Source organism: Gorilla gorilla, chromosome 3 (assembly GCF_029281585.2).
Source record: "Gorilla gorilla gorilla isolate KB3781 chromosome 3, NHGRI_mGorGor1-v2.1_pri, whole genome shotgun sequence".
Taxonomy (NCBI): domain Eukaryota; kingdom Metazoa; phylum Chordata; class Mammalia; order Primates; family Hominidae; genus Gorilla; species Gorilla gorilla.
In genome coordinates, this window is record NC_073227.2 from 15,784,811 (window position 1) to 15,810,104 (window position 25,294).

The 25,294-nt window shown below is 46.5% G+C and overlaps 1 protein-coding gene across 2 annotated transcripts in view; it reads left to right on the plus strand.

Moving 5' to 3' along the window:
• Positions 1–25,294, plus strand: part of EVC2 (EvC ciliary complex subunit 2) — a 146,901-nt gene that overhangs the window by 78,267 nt on the left and 43,340 nt on the right. For both annotated transcript variants that reach the window (XM_004038385.4, XM_004038384.5), the window contains exons 12-16: positions 1,637–1,812; positions 4,443–4,602; positions 7,340–7,794; positions 11,644–11,848; positions 14,788–14,910. In XM_004038385.4, coding sequence (XP_004038433.4) covers positions 1,637–1,812; positions 4,443–4,602; positions 7,340–7,794; positions 11,644–11,848; positions 14,788–14,910 — 1,119 coding nt within the window. The remainder of the gene's footprint in view (positions 1–1,636; positions 1,813–4,442; positions 4,603–7,339; positions 7,795–11,643; positions 11,849–14,787; positions 14,911–25,294) is intronic.

Below are 25,294 nucleotides of genomic sequence, written 5' to 3' on the forward strand. Positions count from 1 at the left end.
CCCTGCATCTGTGAGCAGGTCCTCAGCATTCACCCAACCACTGACAAGACAAAGGCTGGCCCCGCCCATCCTCTGGGGACCTGCAGCTAGCACCAGGCTGAGCGCATGAGGGCTGAGACATCAGGGCCATCCCAGGAGGAGACCAAGTAATCGTCACAAGCCTCCCACTCCCAGAAGGCACCCAGGACAGAAAGAGAACGAGCTCCCCCCTCCATTTAATCTAGGTTTTTCCCACTAAATCCTCAGTGAGCATACATAAAGCACAAATTCTGTCATATTCGTAGCTTGGTATTCAGACACCATGGCGTTACTTAGATATTCACAGATTCGTTGTCATTTTACTCTCATGATGAGCAGTGGCTGACTCTCAATGCCAGAGCACTCAAGTTAAAAAGAATGCATGCTATTGTGAATGATATTATGCCGGAAAGTAACTCCACAGGTGATAACAGTACTGCCATACAAGCTTTTTTGACCAGAGCTATGAGAGTATTTAAGGATACCAATTCTGAATTTCCTTACAACATGGGCTCCCATCAATCAACATGCATGGATCCCACTCCGTGGAGAACAGGAACATTGCTGCAACCTTCCTGTTACACGTATTCTGGTGCCAGTGGCCTTTAGGGAGATGCTAGTGTGTGTGAAGCCACACCTGACTGGCCATGCAGCTTTTCACTGACTGGGTGATGCTAATTCCCAAGTGTTGAGATGTGGAGATGTTACAGCTCTTATGTGGGAAGGGGAACGTCCATGCTGTCCTATGTTCCCTGTTGAACAAAGCGTTGACACTTTTGGTTATCCATTGTATGGGTGATATTTCCACAGATAGAAAAAGGACAACGAAGCCAGTCCATAGAGTAGTTCTACTGATGTTTCTGGTCTAATTACTATGCCTCTGGTTAAAGTGGGATTTTTGGAAGCAGGCTATTATGATGTTAGAGCACAGGTCCTGGAATTAGACTGCTGAGTTCAAATCCCTGCTCAGCCATTTGTCTGATGTGGACTCAGTTTCCTCATCTGTGAAATGGGAATAATAGTACTGTCTCCCTAGGTTAAGTTAGATGAGACATGAAACCCTCTTGGCTCAGTGTTAGGTCCAGAGAACACACCTCACATTAGCTAGGTTATTACTCTCCTGTGTTTGGTTAGGTTTTGTTCATTTTGTAGGCTGAGGAAAAACCTTCCTGCTTTCTTTGTGCCCATCCTGGTTTTGTCTCCTCTGTGGTGGTGGGAGTTCCTTGGGGTTGGGCTGATGGCTGACTTCTCCCAGAACTTCAGCACCTCATCCTGGTGTTCAGCACTTGTAGGAACTCCACAGGTGGAAAGGGAGTGTGCATGGATGAAGGATAAATGGCTGAATTAGTGAAATTTATGTTCCGTAGGGCAGTAAAGTTGTTCTGATAACTCTTTACCATCTGGGTCTAGAATGCACTTTTCAAAGCCCTCATTTCTTATTTGTATGTAATTTTCTCATAAGCCTTTGTTACAGGCAGGGAGGTTAAAGGTGTTAATTCTCATGTTTCTTTTCTTGTGTATCTTCTTATAAAAGGAAAAATAATATTTTAAATGTCTAGAAAGATTATGCTCTAAATTTTAATTAGGCATATTTTCTTGATTTTTTTTTAATTGACAGGAGAATGTAGAAGAGTTAATGGACTTTTTCCAGGCTAGTAAGAGGTATCATCTAAGTAAAAGATTTGGCCACAGGGAATATCTGGTCCAGAACCTCCAGTCATCAGAGACCCGTGTGCAGGGCCTTCTGAGCACCGCTGCAGCCCAGCTGACTCACCTCATTCAGAAGCACGAGAGGTACCACTCAACACTGTCCCAACAGTGCCAACTGTCTTAGTCTGTTTTCTGCTGCTATGACAGAATACCACAGACTGGGTAATTTATAAATAGAAGAGATATATTTGGTTCACAGTTCTAGAGGCTGGGAAGTTCAAGATCGAGTGAGGGCCTTCTTACTTCATCATAACATGGTGGAAGGGCATCATGTGGGAAGAAGTGCATGTGTGAGACAGAGAGAAAAAGGGAGTCAAACCCATGATAACTAACACAGAAATGGCATTAATCCATTCATGAGGGTGGATCCCTCATGACCTAATCATCTCGTAAAGGTCCCGTCTCTTAATACTGTCACAGTGGCAATTAAATTTCAAGTTTTGGAGGTGACATTCACACCACGGCACAAATGAACTGCCTGACACAAACCTTCCTCACTGGAGACTCACTACTGTTTATTCAGCGTATGTGCTGACTGCTCCTCACTTATTATTTCTAAAGAATTATCTTGTAAAAATCCTTTGTGTTACAGAATTTTAAAAGCATATGCAATAGTCTAGACAACTGTATAATGAACCCCACTCATGGCCAATTTTGATGTAGCTACACATCTCCAGCCCAGATTATTTTCAAGCAGAATTCCAACAACATATTCTGGAGAAATCAGTGATGAGGCTCACACGGACCATGTGATGGAAGAGCCCACCTCTCTTTAAGTTCTAGCACACTGCCGGCTCTTGCATTCACCTTTGACACTAAGTATAAATACAGAGATGCTTGTCTTGGATTCCAAATGGTTTTTCTGAGCAGCACCTGGGATCCTGTGGTCAAGTGTATGGTGGTGTCACAGAGTTCTAAGTGCCATCCTTTGCCTCTCTCCAGCATTCCTTCTCAGCTATTCTTTGAGGTGACTTAATTGTAAAGAACAAAATTTATTTTTTAGGTTACAAAAAGCTCTGAAATGAATAGGGACATGACTCTAAAGCGCCTTTCTTATGACAATCTGTTGTTTTACTGTGGTTCTGCTGCTTAGGTAACCTTATTGGGACTTTGACCCTCTCCTGCTCTGTTTAATGGGGATTCCATTCCGTAAGGTGCAAATTATGCAAATGCTCCCCACCTAAATATGCTAATGAATTTATCACTGCAATTTACTTCGCATTCCTGATTTTAATTTGCACTCAAGTGAAAGAAACAGTTCTTTGCCTTGAATTGAAGGGCCCACCAGCTGGTTGTGAGCAGTCACCAGGGAAAGATGCTTCATCTCTTCTTTTCAAATTCTATTTTAAAAGACATAATTATATTTCTAAAACATGTATCTATTACTGATTCCTTCACCTGTTCATTCCTTCAGGGAACCTCCATTGAGAGTCTTCCCTGGGCCAAGCTGGGGACTCAGCCCAGGAATGCAGGCAGTCTAGGAATGATAGTGGTAATGCTGGTAGCAGAGTGTACTCGTCAGGGTACTCCAGGGAAACAGAAACAACAGGATATGTAAACATATAGACAGCATCGTTTGCTGTTTCCAGCTTGCAATACAAATAGCTTCCTATATAAATAAGAACTAGCTCAAGCGATTATGGAGGTTGAGAAATCCCATTGTCTGCTGCCTGCAAGCTGGAGACCCAGGAAAGCCAATGGTATAATTCAGTCCAAATCTGAAGGCCTGAGAACCGGAGGGAGCTGATGGTGTAAGTCCCAGTCCAAGGGCAGGAAAAGATGAGATGAGAGGTCCCACTGTAAGCTGTAAGGCAGGAAAAAAAGGGACAAATTCCTCTTTCCTCTGCCTCTGTGTTCTATTCAGGACCTCAGCATATTGGATGATGCCCGCTCATGCTGGGGAGGGCCATCTGCTTTACTGAGTCCACTGATTCAAATGCTGATCTCCACTGGAAACACCCTCACAGGCACACCCAAAAAGAATGTTTCGGCCAGGCACAGTAGCTCACGCCTGTAATCCCAGCACTTTGGGAGGCCGAGGCGGGTGGATCACGAGGTCAGGAGTTCAAGACCAGCCTGGCCAAGATGGTGAAACCCCGTCTCTACTAAAAATACAAAAAAAGTTAGCTGGGTGTGGTGGCACGCGCCTGTAATCCCAGCTACTCCGGAGACTGAGGCAGAGAATTGCTTAAACCTGGAGGGGCGGAGGTTGCAGTGAGCCAAGATGGTGCCACTGCACTCCAGCCTGGGCAACAGAGCCAGACTCCATCTCAAAACAAAACAAAACAAAACAAAAAGAACGTTTCATCTGGGCCAGTCAAGTTGGTCCATAAAATTAACCATCACACAGAGTATTCCCTGCCTTTGCCTCTTTGACTTTGTTTGTGCTGTTCTTGACACCAGGATTTTTAATCCACCATCTCACCTTGGAAACTTCTGTCTGCACCAGAGTGGTCCTCTCGAATGTTACTTTCTCCCAGAACTCTTGCCAACTTCCACCCTAATGATGTTTCTCTTGTGCTGAGCTTTCTCTGCCCTTACTCTGCTAGTACTTTAGTAATATCTTAGCTGCCCATTCTTGTAATTCTTCTGGAGGGTAAAGATTTTCTGATTCAAACCAAACTAATATGGAGATGAATGTTCAGGCACAATAGCAGTTAAGCTACAGGTGAGTTTGGAGACCACATTCCTAACTTTACATCCTTTCCATCTAGAGCAGGGTACCTGGATGAAGACCAAATGGAAATGCTATTGGAGCGGGCTCAGACAGAAGTCTTTTCAATCAAGCAGAAGTTGGACAATGACTTAAAGCAGGAAAAGAAAAAGCTCCACCAAAAATTAATAACTAAGAGAAGACAAGAGTTGCTACAAAAGGTATATAAGGCATGATGCTATTTATTCTTTGCATAGGCACTTTCTGATACCCATCAAGTGCCAGGTACTGTGCCAGACATTGCCATTGGTGAACTAGGATCAGAAGGGCAGCTGGGCAGGCACCATGATGTGCCATCTACTGTTGATTGGTAGCGACTTTTTGGAATGCTGTGTTCAGCAGGATGCTACAGTTCTTATCCAGCCCAAGCACAGCAGAGGGTCACAATAGACTAGTAATGTCTGCATGGGCAAGGGAATTAGGAGTGCTGGTTTGAGTGACTAATGATGATGGTAGGTGCTAACATTTATTGGCTGCTTACTTAGCACTGTGCTAAGCGTGTTATATAAGATATCTTGTTTAATCTGTATATTAACCCTATGAGGGAGATACCACTGGGTTTGTGTGTGTGTGTGTGTGTGTGTGGTCAAGGTGAAATATCTAGTAAGTGGCATGCATGGCATTTATTTGGGGACTCTAAGAATATGATGAGGCTGGAGTGTGCAGAGGGACGAGTGTAGGGCCTGGAAGGGAATGCAGCAGCAAGTCAATGGGGGCATGGTGTGCCGGGCTAAGGGGTTACCTTCCATCCAAGGATAGTGGGGAATGTTGAAGGGTCTTCAGGAGGTGAGAGAGACATCAGATCTGTGATTTAGGAAGCTGAGGTGAGCACCATGTCAGATGGGAGTTGAGGAACCTGGGAATACACACCCCATGGGAGGCTCTGGTACTTGGCCAGGTGCGAGCGGATGCAGGCCTAAACTGACACAGAGCCCTGAGTACAGGGGATAAGGACAGATTCAGGGAATGTATGGGACATGCAGGGTGACACCCAAGTAGTTGGTTGACACCATTTGCAGGGAGGGGATGAAGAATAACTTTCAAATTTAATCAATAGAAATTCTGCTCTTTATTACCAAGTTTGGGACCCAACAGAAAGCCATGATTCTGACCTTGATCACTGATGCATACCCCATCTTTGCCATCTTTGAGCATCACACCATTCATCTCTGAGCCACTGGTTAAGGGATTGAAACAGTGGGGCCCAGGGCTCCATTTCCTTACTGTCTTCCCTGATCCAAGGTAAGTGTCTAGAAAGAAGGATAGACTCCACATCCTATAGGAGATTCTGGCAGTCTTCTGTGAATATTATTTCTTGCAGCTATTTTTGATAAACATTACAAGTGGCCCAGAATTAGGATGTAGCTCCACGAAGGCAAAAACTTACGTTGCATCCCCACTGTTGAGAACACTGCCTGACACCTGGTAGGTGCTCAATACATATTTGTAGAATGAATGAATTGATACTCTCTGGTTACCAGGACCCATGAACATGGGTTATGGTAGACTAGTAATGTCTGCCTGGGCAAGGGAATAGGAGTGCTGGTTTGAGTGACCAATGATAATGGTTGGTGCTAATATTTATTGAGTTCTTAATTTGGAAGAGCATCTTATGTTCTCTCCAAATAGAACTGAGACTATCTGTGGACCCACTGTTATAAAGAACACCATAATGGACATCTTTATGCATCTCAATCTTTTTCCCACCACGGGACCTTTGCACCAACTGTTTTTTCTCCCAGGAAGGTTCTTTCCCCGTTTCTTAACCTGATTCAGATGAGACCTCCTTCCTTAGGTCTCACTTAGATCTTCTTCCTTAAAAGCTTTACTGACCTCCTCATTTAAGTTGTCTCTCAATGATCTTAGCTTTTTGGTTCCCCCTTTATAATATTACAACTTGCAGATCCTGTGTGCCTAGCACATAGTAATAACACTAACAGATGTTTATTGGCGTAAACTACTCTATGTCAGGCACTTTTCTAAGAGCTGTATGTGTATTAAGTAACTTACATAATCTTCACAACTCTTCTGAAAGGGAGGTCCTATTATTATCCCCATTTTACAGATAGGGAAATGGAGGCACAGAGAGGGTAAACTACCTGCTTTGGGTCACTCAGCTTGTGAATGGAGGAGCCAGGACTGGAACCCAGGCGGTCCGTCTCCTGGGCTTTACCTACTCGACAAATATGTGTTCAATGAATGGTGAACACATAGGGATTCTACCGTATTTTTTTTAAACAGTAACTTTCTAGACCTGGCACAATGGTTCACAGCTGTAATACCAGCAGTTTAGGAGGCCAAGGTGGGTAGATCACTTGAGGTCAGGAGTTCAAGAGGAGCTCAGCCAACATGGTGAAACCCCAACTCTACAAAAAATACAAAAATTATCTGGGTGTGGTGGTACACACCTGTAATCCCAGCTACTGGGGAGGCAGAGGCAGCAGAATCACTTGAACCTGGGAGGTGGAGGTTGCAATGAGCCAAGATAGTGCCACTGCACTCCAGCCTGGGCGACAGAAGGAGACCCTGTCTCAAATAAATAAATAAATAAATAAATAAATAAAATAAATTAGTTTTTTTAAAAATTAGCCTGGCATCATGGCGCACATGCCCATAATTGCAGCTACTTGGGTGTCTGAGGCACAAGAATCGCTTGAACCCGGGAGGTGGAGATTGCAGTGAGCCGAGATCGCACCATTGCACTCCAGCCTGGGCAACAGAGCAAGATTCAATCTCAAAAAACGAACAAGCAAACAAAAAACCAGAATAACTTCCAAATGTGAGATTGTTGGGGAAAAGGCTATAAACATTCTGTGCCTCCTGCAACAAAGTGTTTCGGCCAAAGGACTGTACCCGCCAAGCCCCACCCCCACTTAATTTTCTTTTCTGAAACTCCAGCACAGGGAGCAGCGGAGGGAGCAGGTGTCCATCGGCGAGGCCTTCCAAGCGGTTGAGGATGCCGGCCAGTACCTGCACCAGAGGAGGAGCCTGATGGAGGAGCACGGCGCCGCCCTGGAGGAGCTGCAGGAGCGTCTGGACCAGGCCGCTCTGGACGATCTCAGGACCCTGACCCTTTCGCTGTTTGAGAAGGCCACCGACGAGCTGCGGCGCCTGCAGAACTCAGCCATGACCCAGGAGCTGCTCAAGCGCGGGGTGCCCTGGCTCTTCCTGCAGCAGATCCTGGAGGAGCACGGCAAGGAGATGGCTGCACGGGCCGAGCAGCTGGAGGGGGAGGAGAGGGACAGGGACCAGGAGGGTGTCCAGAGTGTGAGGCAGAGACTGAAGGATGATGCTCCTGAGGCCGTGACAGAGGAGCAGGCAGAGCTGAGACGCTGGGAGCACCTGATCTTCATGTGAGTGCCTTTGCGGGTCGTAATCACCCCTCCCCATCCCATTGATGCCAGGGAGATTCCTGCCCTGTGGTTGTGGGGATGGCCAAGCATGAGACACCTGGCCCCAGACAGATGAGATTACCAGCGTTAATTAGTCATATAAACTCACGCCCCGGGGGGAGGACCTCGAATGTCACACAGGACCCTACAAGGATTGAGCAGAGTGCAGAACCAGGGCCATAGGGTTTGTAGTAACAAGAGGATGGGTGGCCCCTGGCTTCCAGGGGAAAATGTGATTGCCTTGTCTGAATAATTCCCTGGGGTTAATAACTGCAGGGAGCTACTCAGGGATAAATGGGAATGTGCTGGTTCCCCTAATAAGAAATGTCCCCTGGGGAGGGGACATGATCCACAGGAGCAGAGGGGAAAGGGAGCTTGCGGTTAGGCCATTCCAGGCCCTGCTAGTTTCACCAGGCATCAAGGCTGCTCATGATCTTGACCTTCGTGTTAGTTCTTCCACCACACTGTATCATCTTTTCACCTGGCCCTTTCATCCCTGGTCCATTTCTCGGGCTATGTATCCTTATTATTAATTCAAGAGCCATGTAATGACTTCCACTTCTGAGTAGGATGCAGTGGACCACACCTAACACTCCTGCTGCAGTAACTAGAAAATAATGGATACGTTTATTTTTAATATTTATTTTTTGTAGAGACGGGGTCTCACCCTGTTGCCCAGGCTGGTCTCGAACTCCTGGGCTTAGGCAATCCTCCCACCTCAGCCTCCCAAGATAAATTTCACAAGTAATTTTTTAAAGACATGGGAGAGTGGTGGAAACAGTGAAGACAAGTTGGAGTCATATTCCAGAGGGGCCAGTGCCCACAGTTCTTTACTTCCCTGAAACATTTGCCAGCTCTTCGTGCCTGCTGGGATTTGGCCTAGCCCAGGAAGGGAGCCTTTTGTGCTATAATAGAGACCAACAGAGCTTTTGGTGGTTGTTTGGGGCTGGCAACAGATTGGAAACTGGAGGGGCCTCTAACCTAGCCAATGTAGAATGAGACATGGGCAATGTAGACCAAAAGACCCAGGACCACCACTTATGTTTGTGCAACTTGTTTAACCTCTCTGGGCCTCAGCTTTCCCACTTGTAAAATGAAGACCACAAAAACTAAATCAAATCATTTAGGTGCTTTTGGCAGTACATGGCACTATCAGGTAGTTTAAATGTGAAGACAATGTTTATGTAAGAGCCTGGGCTCATCTTGGACGCTTTAATGGACATAGGATCTGTCTGCAATTTCCCTCCTCCCTTGTAGAAGTTATCTCCTAGAATCTTGCTGGCCTCCATGATTTAATGTCCTTTCCTTTCCTACACAGTTTTCATCCCCAGGGTCCGACCTTGCTACCAGGAAAATAGGTCCCCAGGTGTTTGCAAAGATTGATACTATCTTGGTTTGCGTTAAGTGACCTTTGGCCCTTTCCCATCTCTCTCTTTTGTGATTCTGGCCTCATTTATTTTTTAATCCTTGTTAGCTTTTGCTTTCTTGACAAGGAAAACAAGATTCTGTCTTCTCTTAGTCCATAAAAATCAGATCCTTAAATGCCATTTCTTATTCCCATGATTTGCCCTCAACAGTATCTATTCAGCTTAGCCTACATTCCAGATAATTCTCTTCTCATGTTCAAACTGGCTTTGGACTCTTCGTAGCAAGTGAATTAACTTTGGCATTCCTATTACCAGCTGGTCATTTACTTCAACTTCGTTTGGATTCATTTTGCAGGGAGTGTTACTAAAGCCGCTGCTGATTAGCCATTTAATGGGAAAAAGAGAACTCTCACTTGGCTATCAGAGAAGTGTATGATTTTTCCAAGGGTTAAAGAGGATCAACTCACAGTGCATGCAGTGTGAGTCTGCTCATATATTTTGCTTATTTAAGATTCTAAAAGGTTGCAGCCTTTATTTCCGAGGCATTATGCAAAAATGGCTTTGCACGATAGATTTGAAACACATTTTTAGAAGCTTTCCAATTTCAACCAAGATAGGGTTACTGTAAAACTGGTTGGCTAAAGTAGGAATTAATGAGGAATATCTTTGCAAGAGAAAGTGTGTCTTTGAGCCTTCTTTCGGAAGTTCCTGTCTTGATTTCAAACTCCTTCAGGGCAAAGATCTTGCCTCCTGTATTTCTGTATTCTCTTGGCACTTACGTAACAGAGGATTAAGACAACAGTGCTCAGGGCCGATGTGGTTTGAAAGTGGCAGGAATAATGACTGAGAGTCATCTCAGAGTTGCTTTCACTTTGGATTCGGCGTAATCAGCAAACAGCGGGGCAAAGGCTTTGCACAAGGGAAGGTGCAAGGGGGCTGCTGCAGTTTCCAAAGGTTGCTTTAAAAATCGTTGGGCCCCATGAAGTGAGGAACCCAAGACGGGTGTCACATGACATGGGGTCAAGCCTCAGACTGTTGTCAGCAGAGGGCTCCCGTGGTCTCTGAAGGTCTCATTCTCTTTCCATGAAAGACCTTTCTAGCAGAGCCACAGCCCCACATTCCCACACTGAGATTTGGGTATGGTAAACCTGACTCTGGCCAACCACGTTTGGTGTTCTGCTGATAATTCTGAATTTTAAAGCATCGGTCAATGCTGGCTGCATTGACAGAACAGTACCAGAACATTCAAACACATCTACAGCTAATCTTTGTTCAATGAATAATTCTGTCCAGACTTTCTGAGCAGATTTCCTCTTACATCTTGTGGGCCGGAACCAGCCCCCTTGAGGCTGAGAAAGCAATTGTAGGGCCATTCTCTCCATTAGAGTGGGCTGTGGGCCTTGCTGGAAAGGAAGAGGGACTGTTCATCCATTTCCTTGTCTGTAATTTGGTGTAAGGAACAGCAATGATGTAGGTCATTGCATTTGTTTTTTAACACTACCATAACAAAGTACCACAAACTGGTGGCTTAAACAACAGAAATATATTCTCCCACTGTTCTGAAGGCAGGAAGTCCAAGATCAAGGCATTGGCAGAACCATGCTCCCTCTGAAGGCACCAGGGGAGAATCTGTTCCATATCTTTTCTTAGCTGCTGGTGTTGCTGGCAATCCTTGGCATTCATTGGCTTGTAGACATCTCACCCCAATCTCTGCCTCCATGTCAGATGGCCTCTCTGTGTGTTTGTCTCTTTTCTTATAAGGACACCAGTTATATTGCATTAAGGGCCCACTGTGCTCCAATATGGCCTCATCTTAGCTCACTTCTTAATTACATTTGTAAATACCCTATTTCCAAATAAACCAACATTCACAGGTCCCAGGTTAGGACTTGAATATATCTTTTTGGGAGCCACAATTCAACCCATAACACTAAGTCACTCAGCATGGTTCCCAGCGTGGAATCGATTTTCACTGAATGACAGCTGTCAGTCATTACCCTTTGGAACCAGTCATAAGGGACTCTCATTTCCCTGACCTCCCTGAGCTGAGTTTTGTGTGTCTCTCCTCTGTCCATTGGTCCTACATAGAGAATGCTGCTGGCCAGGCTCCGCAGACAGCGCTTTGTTTACACGTCTGTTTCTGAAGTGAGACCGGGTTAATTGCAAGGTCGTGGGCACTGGAAGGCCTGTTGCCTCCTCAAAGACACCCTCACAGCCTGGCCTCATTCAGCTCTCATTCTTAGCTCCAATACAATGTCCTATGCAGCACAACATGCATTAGGTGCTCAAGGAATGCCTGTGGCAGGAATGCATGATTAAGGAGCCAATGCTTTTTCTGCAGACATGGATATGAGGAATGAGCTTTGCATCTCTGGCTTCTTCACCCCAGCCCAGCCCCCAGGCTTTCTCTGTGTTAAGAGTGTGTCTCTGTTCTTCCTCCCAGGAAGCTCTGCTCCTCAGTCTTCTCCCTGTCTGAAGAGGAGCTGCTCAGGATGAGGCAGGAGGTCCATGGCTGCTTTGCTCAGATGGACAGGAGCTTGGCCCTCCCTAAGATCCGGGCCCGAGTTCTGCTGCAGCAATTTCAGACTGCGTGGCGAGAAGCAGAGTTCGTGAAGCTGGACCAGGCTGTGGCTGCCCCTGAGCTGCAGGTAGGATGGACCTGTCAGTGGCCGATTACAGAAGCAGGGCTGTCTCCCAGCTGCTGGCCCTACAGGGTCTGGCCTCTTCCCCGCCCTGAGCCCATCTCACCTCATGCTCCCCTATCCTCTCCTCTCTGGTCGCATTGGTGTCCAGCTATTCCAGGAATCTCCAGGGCTGTCCCAACTTTAAAGTCTATAGTGGACACTGCTGGTGCTGTGCCCTGATCCTGATGCCTGGGCTGTTGCACCATCCACCAGCAGCTGTGTCAGCCTCACCCAGCCACAATCTCCTGAGGGAAGTTGCCTGGCCTGAGATATTACTCTGTCTCTCCTGCCCCCTCCTCCAGCCACAGCTAATGACTGACTCTGGGTACAAAAGGCCTTTCTATATGGCATAGAGGAGGGATGCTCAACTCAACTCAGGTGGGTCAGGGAAAGAGGGGCTCTTGCACAGGGTCTTAAAGGATGATGACTGGCAGCTGCCTTTTAATGAGCAGCTATTATGTGCCCGAGGGCAGACAACTCTTTGGTGCAGTTTTTGCTCCAAAGCCCCCAGGGACCAGTTTAGGCTCAACTTTACCTGAGATCACAGCCTTGCTTGGCTCTTCCCTTTCCTGTCCTGTTCCCTTGTTCCCCAACAGGTTGATCCTAAAGAGACCTCCTTCAGGAAACCACGTGCACCTAATCCCTGCCTCAGGCTCCGCTTCTGGGGCTCCCAACATAAGATAAGGCCTTCGAACTTCTGTTTTCTCTGCCACATATATGCTTTGCAGGCCATTGAGGTCTCAGCTCAAATGCCACCTCCACTAAGAAGCCTTCCCTGAGCACCTGTCTAAAATTACCCTCTCCCTAGGCATTCTTTATCACATGCTGGGTTTCATGATTTTCTTTATCATTATCTGAAATGTGCTGGTTCCTTGACTTCCCCTTTGTCTGGGCTTCCACTAAAAATAAGCTCCCCGGCCCATTCACCACTCAAGGGTGCTAAGTGCATAGTAGGTGCACAGTAAATTTTGTTGTCTTAAACATCCCACCAGCCAAGCACCAGATGTGTGCAAAACATCGGGGCTTCTCTTAAAGTAATAATAGTTGAGACTGAAAACATATTAAAATCACTGAAGCTTACATGATCTCACCTGAAGTTCACAGCAGTCCTAAGAGGTAACATGGTGTCCCATTTTACAGATGAGAAAACAGCCCAGCAGAGGAAAAGTGAGTGGCCCTATAGGAGGTAGAGAACTGGGCTGGGAGCTGGTGTTTCCTGACTTTAAACTCACTTCTTTTCCTTTAGAGAAAGAAAAAAACTCAGACATATCCTTTCTGAATGTAAACCAGTGGATGCAGAAACAACTTGGACTCTTTGACATTCTTTTAATTTTTTTTTTTTAAGTACTGTTGTTTTTTCCCTACTTCTGTTCTTACAAGGATGTGGGAGATACAGAATAAGAGTAAGGAGTAAATTATCAAAAATTTTAAATATTTTTGAACAATGGGGGAAAATAATTTTCACTTCACCGAAGCGAGGGGAGGGAGTCCATAAGCCGCTGGTTCCCCTGCCTTGAAGCTGGTGAGTCCCGGCAGGAATGAAGTTTCTGCCTTCAGAGTCACCCAAGGTGCTTGGTTTTCAGATGGAAATGGCTGTGGCCACTGCCTCAGAGGAGGCAGATGTCATCTTCCTTGTCACGAAGGTGCTCGCTCCACATTCTCCAGAGGGAAGGCTGGGCCAGCACGGTCAGGCTTTTGCACGGATGGAGCCGCAGCTCCCTTCGCTTGCTCAGTCCCGAGATCATGGCAGAGAAGGTGGTGGGAGAGCCTGCTCTCAGTTTCCTAAGCACCAAGGCCTGGGGATAAAATTGTTGTTTTAATCTTCATGTTTTCATCTGTAAAATGAGTGTAACGAGGGTATACGGGGCCAGGTGGAGCAATGTTAGTGGATGCTTAGTGCATTCCCCATCACTTGGCCGTTCTCACCCACCTGTTGTGTCACCACCAGGGAACCCCTGCATTTCTTCCCCGCATACTTCTCTTTGATCTAGGCCCACAAAACAGGTAGTGTCTACTGTTTGACCTCATCTGCTGGTGGTCCCCAGGGCTCCCAGACCATTCACGGACATGAGTTTCAAAGGCACTTGCAAACTCTAAAGAGATGTGCGAGTCAGATTCACCACCCTCTTCCTTCAGCCCTTTCTGTGGCCCTCTGAGCTGGGATCCAAGTTCCAACATGACCTCAAGGCTCCCTGTGGCCTGGGCCCTGACCAGACCTGTGCTGGGAAAGCTCTCAGGGGAGAGGGAAGGTGGGGAGGGGAATCCTGACTTGTAGGATTCGCCCATTTCCATGGTGTAAATCCTCCTCCCAAGGCCAGTTTCAGGCTACCGGCTTGACATCACTGCCTGGGAGTTGGGCAGAGATGTGCCCGATGGGCTCCCTGCCTGGCCCTCTCTAGGGCTATCCCCTCCCAGCCCCAGCCTATACCCCGGGCTTCCAGGTCCTGTCCGCCAACGTGGCTCTGCTCCTAGTGTCCTGATTTAGTTTCCATGTTTTCAGACTGTTTTCTCCGCTGTGATGGAAGCATTGCAAGAACAGAACAGGGACCTCATTCATCGCGTCCCCTTCTCAGAGAGGCTGACAGGTCTGAGGTCCCGTGGCTAGTTAGGAGGTGGACACGGCTTGGGTCTGCTCTCTGACTGCAGAGCTGAGGTTCTGCCCAGCAGGCTCCCTCTGCTCCCTTTGGTGGGAGGAGCCCACCAGATTGTGTGAAGGTCAAAGGCTCTGAAACTGAGCTCCTTCCAGAAGAACATACCTCTCTCCTCCCCTCTCTGGCCTAAGGCAGAGTTTTGCAGTTCTGGGAGCTGCAGAAACTTCTCTTGACCTGCAAAGCCCTGGGGGGAGCTGCATGGACTTGCTGGTGATTGCCTTCTTACCCGCGTCTTCCCCAACCCCTCTCCAGCAACAGTCCAAGGTGAGAAAGTCACGGTCCAAGAGTAAAAGCAAGGGAGAGCTTCTGAAGAAGTGCATCGAAGACAAAATTCACCTCTGTGAGGAACAGGCCTCTGAAGACCTGGTGGAAAAGGTCAGTACATCTGCTTCACCCAGCTGTTTCTCTCTGCACATGGCGGGGCTGGTCTGATAGCTGACACATTTGCAGGCACACAGAGCCCTTGGGGCTGTGCCATCCATCTCCACCCAACCGCTCACTCACTCAGGTGCTAAGGTAAGAAAGAGTTGGAAGACCCTCCCCCTGGGCCTTTCCCCTGTGCATTCTGTTTGGAGCCCTCTCCCTCCACTTCTCAGTCTGGGGATCTCACCGGATCCTTCGGGCTTCACCTCGGGTGCTGCCTCCACTGGCTGAGTCACTTGCTGTATTTGTGCCTGGCTGTCTCCTGGGGTGTGTGCATCTGCCATTTCACCTCCATCACATTCTTTTTCTCTCTCACACTCTCCTCCATGTTCCCACAAACTCACCAGGCTCTCCCTTCAGCCCCATTTTTGTTTGTTTGTTTGTTTTTTGTTTTTTTGAAATGGAGTCTTACTCTGTCACCCAGGCTGGAGTGCAGTGGTGTGATCTCGGCTCACTGCAACCTCCGCCTCCTGGGTTCAAGTGATTCTTCTGCCTCAGCCTTCCGAGTAGCTGGGATTACAGGCGCCCACCATCACACCCGGCTAATTTTTGTATTTTTAGTAGACATGTGGTTTCACCATGTTGGCCAGATTGGTCTCAAACTCCTGACTTCAGGTGATCCGCCCACCTCAGCTTCCCAAAGTGCTGGGATTACAGGCGTGAGGCACTGTGCCTGGCCCAGCCCCATTTCATACGTGATGTTCTAGCACACACCACACGGTCTCCTAGGATGCTTTAATCTGTATTCTTCTGTCTTTGTGGAATTACTTTTCCACCTCTATTTACCTGGATAAATAACTTGTGTCCTTGCTGTCCTGAGGTGTTCCCTCAGCTCTTGGATGTCTCCCCTTCCAAGAAGCCTTACCCAAACACCCTAGATTTTCCCACTCATTCCACCCCACTTCCAACTCTTCCTTACCATAGCACCTATCACATGGTTAATTTGTTCCACAAGTATTTGGAGGAGGCAACAGTGTCCCAGGCACTGTGTCAGTTAACTCTGCGGTTGCAGCAGTGACTGAGGCGGCCCTGGTCCCTGCTCTCCAGTAGAGGAGAGCCTATTCTAGTTGGGGGAAATGGATAATAAACACTTAAAATGATAGACTGTCATCAGTGCTATTAAGGAAAGAAATTAGATAATGTGACCTTACAGGTGAAGTAGGCTGGCAGCAGGGTGGGCTGTAGGTAGGAGAGGAGGCAGGGTCTCCTCTGCAAAGGTGCTGCTTAAGAGTAGACGCTGTGTGACCGCAGCCTGAGTGTCTGTCTGCCTTCCCCAGCACCCTGCAAAGGGTGGATTCCCAACAGGAGTATGTTCAGTGAATGAATGTATGAAGCCATGCTTTAGAGCTGCTGTTTTTGTTCTTACCTTCCACCTATCTCCTTTTTCTAGCTTTTTTGCTTGTTTTTATTTTAGTGCCAGTGTATTTCTCAGAACAAGAATGCACAATCTGGCCAAGAGCCATAGAAACTGCTCTGGGCTCAGTGTCTCCCATCAGGTGTGTCCAGGTTGTTGATGTCTTAAGGGATCCAGGAAGTGGCAACCCTATTCTCACCCATGTTCTATATGAAATTGAACAGTAAGACAAAGATTAGGCAGATAGAGGCAAAATGTCATCTTACCTATTGTTAAAGGCTAATTCAAGAGATATACATCAATGTGAGAGCCAGTGGGCTTGCTAAACTACCTGAGTATTAAACAAACTCCATCATCCAATCACAGTATCACTAGGGGGTTCCTTGGGGGGGGCAGCCTACCCCTAGGGAAGCAGAGCAGAAGTTGGGGTCCCAAAGAGAAGCGAGAGAGATAAGCCAAGCTGTCCCAGTTTATTCCCAGTTTACAGCAAGAAGAGGAGAGAGCTGGAGAGAGGTCGGGTCTTGTACACATTGAGCTCCTGGCACAGGGAGGAAGTAGCCATACTTGGGGGTAGAGGGAGCATTTCCCTGAGTACCGGCTGCTTTGTGATCTTCTGTAAGAGGTGAAACCCGCCAGAGTGAAGGTGACTGTTGTCGGAGAAGAGCTGCTTGTGAAGGGAAAGCTGGGGTTTGGTTCGGCAGAGGGAATGGGTATCCTGGACTGTGCTGGAGGCCACAGTGCACAGAGGGAACCCAGAAGGTTGAAGCCCTGTGACAAGGCTGCTTTACTGGAGTGCTGGGTCATGGCCAGTGGATGGGGGAGCAGCCCCATGGAGGAACCTGCTCAAAGTCCAGGCTGAGAAAGATAAGGGCCATCTCACCAGCACCCTTGGAGCAGAGTCACAGGATGAATGTCTGAGCGAGAAGGTGATGCAGAGGTGGTAACCCATAGGGACATCAGGTGCAGACCACACTGCTCCCACCCAGTGGCTCAAGGCTGGACCTCAACATCCTCCATAACCCCTCCCTGGCCCCTACCTCGTCTCCTCCTGCTCTGTCTCATAATTATTTCTTTCTTTTTTTTTTTTTTTTTGAGACAGAGTCTCGCTCTGTCACCCAGGCTGGAGTGCAGTGGCACAATCCTGGCTCACTGCAAGCTCTGCCTCCTGGGTTCACGCCATTCTCCTGCCTCAGCCTCCCAAGTAGCTGGGACTACAGGCGCCCGCTACTACTCCCGGCTAATTTTTTGTATTTTTAGTAGAGACAGGGTTTCACTGCATTAGCCAGGATGGTCTGGATCTCCTGACCTCGTGATCCGCCCGCCTCGGCCTCCCAAAGTGCTGGGATTATAGGTGTGAGCCACCATGCCCAGCCTCTCATAATTATTTCTAATCCATCTCCTCTGTTTCCAGCCTTGCCTGGCACCATTTTTGCATAGATACATGCAGCAGGCTCCCTACTGTTTCCTGTTTGTTCCCCCTTCCTTCCAGTTAATTCTCCTTGCAGCAGGGAGCATCCTCTTCCTAAAGCCCAGCTCCAATCCCTTACGGATCCTGAACCATCAGACCCATCTCCTTTTTGGCCAAAACTAGTCATTTTAATAGAAGGAACTAAGCACATTCCTTCCTGTAGTTTTTTCTTTTTCTTTTTTTAAAACCATGTCAACCTGAAATAATTGAAAGAATCAGAACCCAGTTTTCAAGAGTTTATCCAAGAGAAAACCTGGGAACTGCCGTCTGGGAAATACAGACCACAGAGAAATGGGGTCAGCACGCTAAAGCTAAAAGTTAAGGTCTTGCTTATATAAGAATAAAATAAAGAGATTTAACAGGATTACAACATTTTCTACACAAGGCTGGTTTATAAGTTACAACAGTTTAATTAGTTACGGTCTGTTTTCTTTTCTGTATGGCTTGTTTTCATTTCCTTTCCAATTTAAAAGAGTATATTTAACATTCCGTCTTGGCAAATGTGATAGCCATGAAGTCTGTGTGTGAGAGAAGAGGGAAGTTAATCTGTAAGGAAGATCAACAGTGCAGAGGGAAGGGGTCTTTTCTGGCGCCCTCTAGTCATTTACAGCATTTTACAAAATAATGTAGTCTGGGAAGAAGGCTAATCTGTAATCAGAGAAACAAAAGTTCAGCCGCTTAGGTTACAGCTGCCTGTCACATGACTCAGGCCCTATAATCATATTCCTTTAAGGCACCCAATAATTTAAAGTTTCTGTAACTTAAGTTTCAAATTACTTATCTTCACAACCATTTACATTTTCTCTTGGTGGCAAGTACAGAATATTGTTTCCTTTGCCTTTTAGTTTTTTTCTCTTTGTTTTTGCCCTGTTCAGGATTTTTGTTTTATTTAGACATTTTCAGTGCTTTATATCTCACATTACCACTTTTCTTTCTTAGTTTCTTTCAATTATTCTTTAGTTTTTAATTCCAGTACTCGGCATTATTACTGAAAATACCTTAACCTCATTCATTTTGTTTGTCACCCATGGTCCTTTAGAAGTTTATTACTCTCCCAGGCCTCTGCTTTCATCATAGTGTATAAAAGAGGGCTCTGTGTATAATTAAATAGGCTTAGTACACTGTACTAATATGACACAGTGATACTAAAAGAAAAACTGTGTCTAGTCTCTATCAAATTCCTGTCAGATACCAGTCTTACAGCTGATGCTCTTCATGAGCGTGAATCTCCATACTCATCACATTGCTGCAAGAATGGCATCTTGAAGTCCATTCTAAGCTCAAAAATGTTAGTGCCCAGCCCAGGGTCCACCACCAGGCATGTGATGGGACCTGGTCTGCCTCAGCCCTCTGTGCAGCGTCTCCTAGTTCACACTGGCATACTGGTCCCATGTAACATACTAGTTATCACTTCTTCCATAACACGAACAAGGGATCCAAGGCAGATGGGGAAGAGACATCTGAGGATCTCCATGCTGCAGAGGGTACACACAATGACAGCCTGCCTTGGGAATCCTTGTGTACTGGGCCACCTTATCCAGTTGACACATGAGGGACAGCATCACCGGGGGCTGTGTGACTTGTTCAGGACCATCCAACTAATGGGTTGTGACCCTTGCAACTCAAAGCCACGTCCATTTGGATAGGAAACCTGGGTCTTTCCAGCTCACCCATCCTAGTCTACTTGCCACACATTCATAGACACTTAAGGAAGTTCCACAAGAGGCATTTGGCAAAAAAAAAGAAAAGGAGAAAGGAGCAAGACATAAGACACTGACCAAGAAGAACATGGTGCAAGAGTAAAGACCAGCTGAACCAGGCAGGTGAGCCCGGCAGGTGAGCCCGGGAGGTGAGCAGAGTCCTTCAAGCGACGGGGAGGTGAAGGGAGCTGGAGGTCTACTATGCCCTGAGCCTGTCTTGGCACCCTCCCCTGCCCTGAGCTCATGTCTATGGTTTACATTTGGGGCAGACCTTTGTCCTACCTCCCAGCCCACATGCACAAGCTAGACCCTTCACCTGGTCCTGGGCTGAAGACACAGCCATCTGCTCCAGCACTGGAGGAAGGACTGGCCAGTTGTTGCTCTCCAGGGTGTTTCCAAGGGTGATTTAGATTTCGTTTTTGTCTTATGCACTGATTGAAGAACTTACCTCCCTTCCTAAAATGTGATGGCATTTTAATAAGAATGGTGCCTACTTCCTTTGTTTGCGTTTTAGTGCCGGGCACCTTGCTAGACACTGTATGTGTATGTATGTGTATGTATTAATATATGCATATGATAGAGGTATATGTATGTGTGTGTGTGTACATATGAGCCATCCACATGTGAGTTCTCCATATGAGTACCTATATGTACGTCCATAGTCCATATATATGCTAGTGAGGTGTACTGAGAGCTAAGTGCTTTCCATCCATCCACTGTAATCCTCACACAGCCTGTAACAGAAGTGCCACTGTCATTGCTCTATGAGAGATAAGGGCTTTGAGGTACAGGGACATGAAGTGACTCCAGGGTCACAACTGGTCTTCAGACTCTGCATTCTTGCTGCTATACTGACCTGTGCCTTGTTCATTACATGCTTTACCCTTCCCAACTTCCACCACAAGTAAGAACCATCAACGTCCCTGTTGTATGGATGTGGAAACTGAGTCTCAGAGATGTTAGTGACTTCGCCCAGGTTCCTTTATGTAGCCAGGCAGTGGCAGACCCAGCACGGGAAGCAGAAGCTCTCTGTTCTGTGTCACTGTCACACCACCTCCTGACCACATGCCCTGATCAGAACCGTCAAAGAATGTTTTCACCAAACAATGGTGGTTATTTCCCATGGTTTCACAATGCAGGGTGAGCGTGCCTTGGCTCCTGCATCTGTGAAATGTGGCTTGTGACAATGATAGCCCACTAGTTACAGGGCTTTTGTGAGGTGCCTTTTAACTTTGGAGTGGGCTGTAGTGCTCGTCTTCTTTCCCACTAATGGAGCAGCTCCACATGCTACGTGATCCAGGCCTCACAAAGAAAGGCAGACACGAGGCATTTGTCATCTGTGACCTTTTCGTGACAGTCCATCTTCACAGTCGGCCATTTCATTGTGGCAGGTGCCAAGAGAATAGACACTCTTGAGTTGACAGCTTTAATGTTCCTCCTGAATTTGATCGATTACATCTCTTAGCACTTGCATGGCGGTTGTTCAGATGTTTTATTTGCAGGATAATTGCAGAGGGAAAAATGACAGCTCTCGTTCTGTGAATGCCCACAACTAAGAGTTGCTTGATCATGATATTAATCATGGTTTTCCAGAGAAACAGAACCCATAGCAGATAGATACATAGATATAGAGGTAAGAGGGTATATAGATAGGAGGAGATTTTTTCAGATTTATTCAGGGAATTGGAACATGCAATTATAGAGGCTGAGAAGGTCCATTGTCTGCCATCTGGAGGCTACAGAACCCGCAAACCTGGTGGTATAATTCAATCTCAAGGCCTCAGAACTAGGGGAGCTGCTGGTGTAAGTCTGAGAGACCCAAGGCCAGAGAACCAGGAGCACTTTAGATGTCCAAGGGCAAGGAGAAGACGGATATCCCAGCTCCGGAAGAGAAAGAGAATTCACCCTTTTCCCAACTTTCTGTTCTATTCAGGCCCTGGGGATTCGATGACGCCCACCAACACTGGGGAGGGTAATCTCTACTATCTGCTGATTCAGATACTAATCTCTTCCAGGCTGGCACCGTGGCTCATGCCTGTAATCCCAGCACTTTGGGATGCTGAGGCGGGTGAATCACTTGAGGTCAAATTCAAGATCAGCTGGCCAACATGTTAAAACCCAGTCTCTACTAAAAATACAAAAAAATTAGCTGGGTGTGGTGGTGCACAGTTGTAATCCCAGCTACTTGGGAGACTGAGGCAGGAGAATTGCTTGAAGCTGGGAGGCAGAGGTTGCAATGAGCCAAGATTGCGCCATTGCACTCCAGCCTGGACGACCGACCGAGACTCTGTCTCAATAAAATAAAATAATAAAATAACAAGATGCTAATCTCTTTCAGAAATATCCTCACAGACACACCCCAAAATAATGTTTTACCAGCCACTTGGGCACCTCTTAGCCCAGTTCAATGACACATAAAATTAACCATCACAATCGTTTCTTGAGAGTGGGAGGTCCCTTGGAGTTCATGAAGCTGGAAAGATGGAGCTGCATCTTGCTGACACTGCCCAAGAAGCCCACTGTGGATCCCAAGTCTGGCAGGCCGTGTGGTGTCCCCAGAGGTAGTTTGAATTCACCGTTGGGCTGCAGAGCATGCTGGGACTGGGAGCACCTGCTGGGTGACCCCTTCCTTTACTGAAATCTTCTGCAGATATCCATGCCAACCCTCGGTCCCAAATTGATATGGCCCTTGTCTGGACTCTTCCATCCAACAGAAGGGGAAAGAGAGGCCAGGAGGCATAGGGAAAATTGTCCGCAGCCACACCAGCATCGAGTGGTGGAGTTGGTATGTCTGCCTCCATAGCCCAGGACTGTGGCTGGGACTGCAGGGAGCTGTTAGGATGAGAAGGCCTTCACCCCCCAGGATGACTCTTTGTGTTCTTCCCACTGCCTCTCCTGTCTCCTCCCCTTTCTCTCATTTTCTGTCTTCTCCTTGCCCTTCTCTGTTCTCCCCCATCCCTGTTCCTTCTGCTTCCTTCTTTAGGGAATGTTTTGTGTGGTGATTCCTCTGTGCTACGCAGTTTTAAGTTTCTGCTTTTGAGATGTTCACAGTTTCAGGTAAGCAGCCAGTTCTTCCATCAAGCATTTGGAAGTTTGCATCCTGCTTTCAGATAGAAAATCCACCTGACTACTCTGTAACTCTACCTCGAATGAGTGGCTGTGCAACTAATTCAGAAAGACTTGTATGACTGATTCTTGGAGGAAAGGAGAGACCGACAAATATGAGCCTCTGGCTGCCACTTTTTCTGTACAGCTGGTGGATTAAGGGAGGAAGGTGTCAGCTCTGGTCACAGGTAGCTATCCCGTGGGGCCAAAGTGACCAGATGAGAAATGGGAAAGTCAGCTACAGACATCTGGTCCTTCTGATGGACTGATTACAAATGCACAGACACAGAATTTGCAGCCTGGAAGACATTGGAGGGCATATATATTTTAGAATAAGTTAATCAAGTTTCTGAATAAATTTCTGTTATGATTGCATTAAACTTACAGATTCATTTAGTAGTTGCCTATCCTATCCAAAAATGTAGAATATTTCTTATTTGGAGCTTCTTTTAGGAGCTCTAGTGAAATTTTACAATTGTTTTCATGAGTAGGGAGATCGTACATCTCAATTTGCTTGAGACGGTCCCAGTTTCCTTATCATCCTCATGTCCCTTCCCATGAGCCCTCCCTTTCTCTCTCAGCTTAGGAGAGAAATCATATGGTGACCTTATACATAAGGTCTTGGGTATTCTTTATGGTGATTCCCAGACACAGTATAGGTTTGGCTGTAATTGTGAATGATTTCATTATATGTTTTAGATTATTCAATGCTGGCATAAAACATGTAACTAATTTTTATAAGCCTTTCCGGACTCCTGTATGCTATCCTGGGAGCCAGACTGCTGGCTCCAGAGTCTGAGCTCTGCCATGTTCTAGCTGTGTGACCTTGAGCAAGTTATTTAACCTTTCTACACCTTAAGGTACTCATCATTCAAGTGTGGATAATAGAAGCGCCTACCTCCTAGGATTTATCTGTTGATTCCATTAATGTTTTATGCAGTCATAATGTCAACAAATGATTACAACTTTGTAGCCTCCCAATTCTTACACCTCGTTTCTTTTTCTAATTGCTGTTTCAATGTCCTTATCTGCTTGTTCCACCATCTCTCTCATTTCTATTGATTGGGTTTTCTCTGGTTTATGGATCTTATATTCCTGCTTTTTTGCATGCTTGGTAATTTTTGATTGGATGCTGGGCATTGTAAATTTCATGTGTTGGGTACTGGATTTCATTGTGTTCTCTTTAATAGGGTTAGAGCTCTGACAAGTAGTTGAATTACCTGGAATCAGTTTTATCCTTTGAAGACTTGCTTTTAAGCTCTGTTGGCTTGGGTTAACAGCTGCGTTTAATCAAGACTAATTTACTCCCACTACCAAGGTGATGCCCTTCTGTGGATTCCGCCAAAAGTGTTATTGATTTATTATTGATTTCTAATTTCATTGCATCTTAGAGATCAAAGTATGTATGAAGATTCTTTGGAATGTATTGAGGCTTACCTTGTGGCTTTACAGTAGGTCTGCTTTAAAAGATTTGCTCTCAAAAAGGCTGGGTGTTTTCCGCTGAGTATGGAAAAGGGAGTATTAGGAGGTGGGTGGGAGCCGGGTCATGAGGTCTGCAAGGCTGCACTTAGCAGCTCAGATGTTTTGAAGTAAAATCAACAAGATTTAGGCATTTTGTAGAGAATATTTGGTGGGGAGTGCCAGTGAGGAGGTCTCTGTTGGTCCGTCCTCCTCTCCTAACCTCTGCTGTGGTTGGCTTAGGGGGTTTGGGCCTCATCTTAGTTTGACCTAGTCCTTTCCTTCTGCGTGTCAGCCTGTGCTGAAAGTTACAGCAGTCCCATCAGGAAGGGGATTGGCTTCTGTGAGCCTACAGGTCCCCGTGGCACAGGAAGGTCTCATGCCACAGCAAGGATACGGTTGACCTGAAGGGGGGATGTCAAAGTTGCTGTAAGTGATGCTCAGTTGGGTCAGTCCCGCCACCCTCCCCAGTGCAGTGTCCACTCGGTGCAGGGACATTCTGGCCACCTGCCCTGGCCTCAAGCCAGTCTCCTCAGCTTGGGGCAAGTTTGTCAGATCTGTTGGACTGTAAGGCTGTCACTCAAAATGCCTCCTGGCCAAGCCCTTCTTTGCTGAGTTCCTGGGCAGGACAGAGAATGTGCCTTCTTTCTCTTGCTTCAACATCTGAGTGAGTCCACAAAGCAGATTGGAGACACAGCACAAATTATGTGGTTCATGTTTTACTTACCAATGATTGGAAATAGATCTGTCTGTCCACATCTATCTATCTATCTTATCTATCCATCCATCCATCCATCTATCTATCTGTCATCTGTCTATCTGACCCTTGAACAACATGGGGGTTGGGGTGCTGACCCCTCACACATCACAGGTGGAGCCCAGCAGGCTCACCACGTTAAACAAACAAAAATCAAAATTTCAGAGGCTACTGTGTCTATGATTTGTAGAGCAGAGTTCCCAAAGACAAGGTAGCTCCAACAGAAAGAGACAGAGCACACTCCAGAGATCTGCGGGGCATCCTCAAGTCTTCGGCTAAGTCCTGCGCGTGATGTGCATGAGTAGAACTCGTGTGTAACATCTGACTCCCCCCAAATATGCCATTATACTAATAGCCTACTGTTGACAGAAGCCTTACAAATAACATAAACAGTTGAGTAATACATATTTTGTATGTTATTAAATATGTGTAAGAAAGTAAGCTAGGGAAAAGAAAATGTTTTTAAGAAAATCATGAGGAAGAGAAATTATATT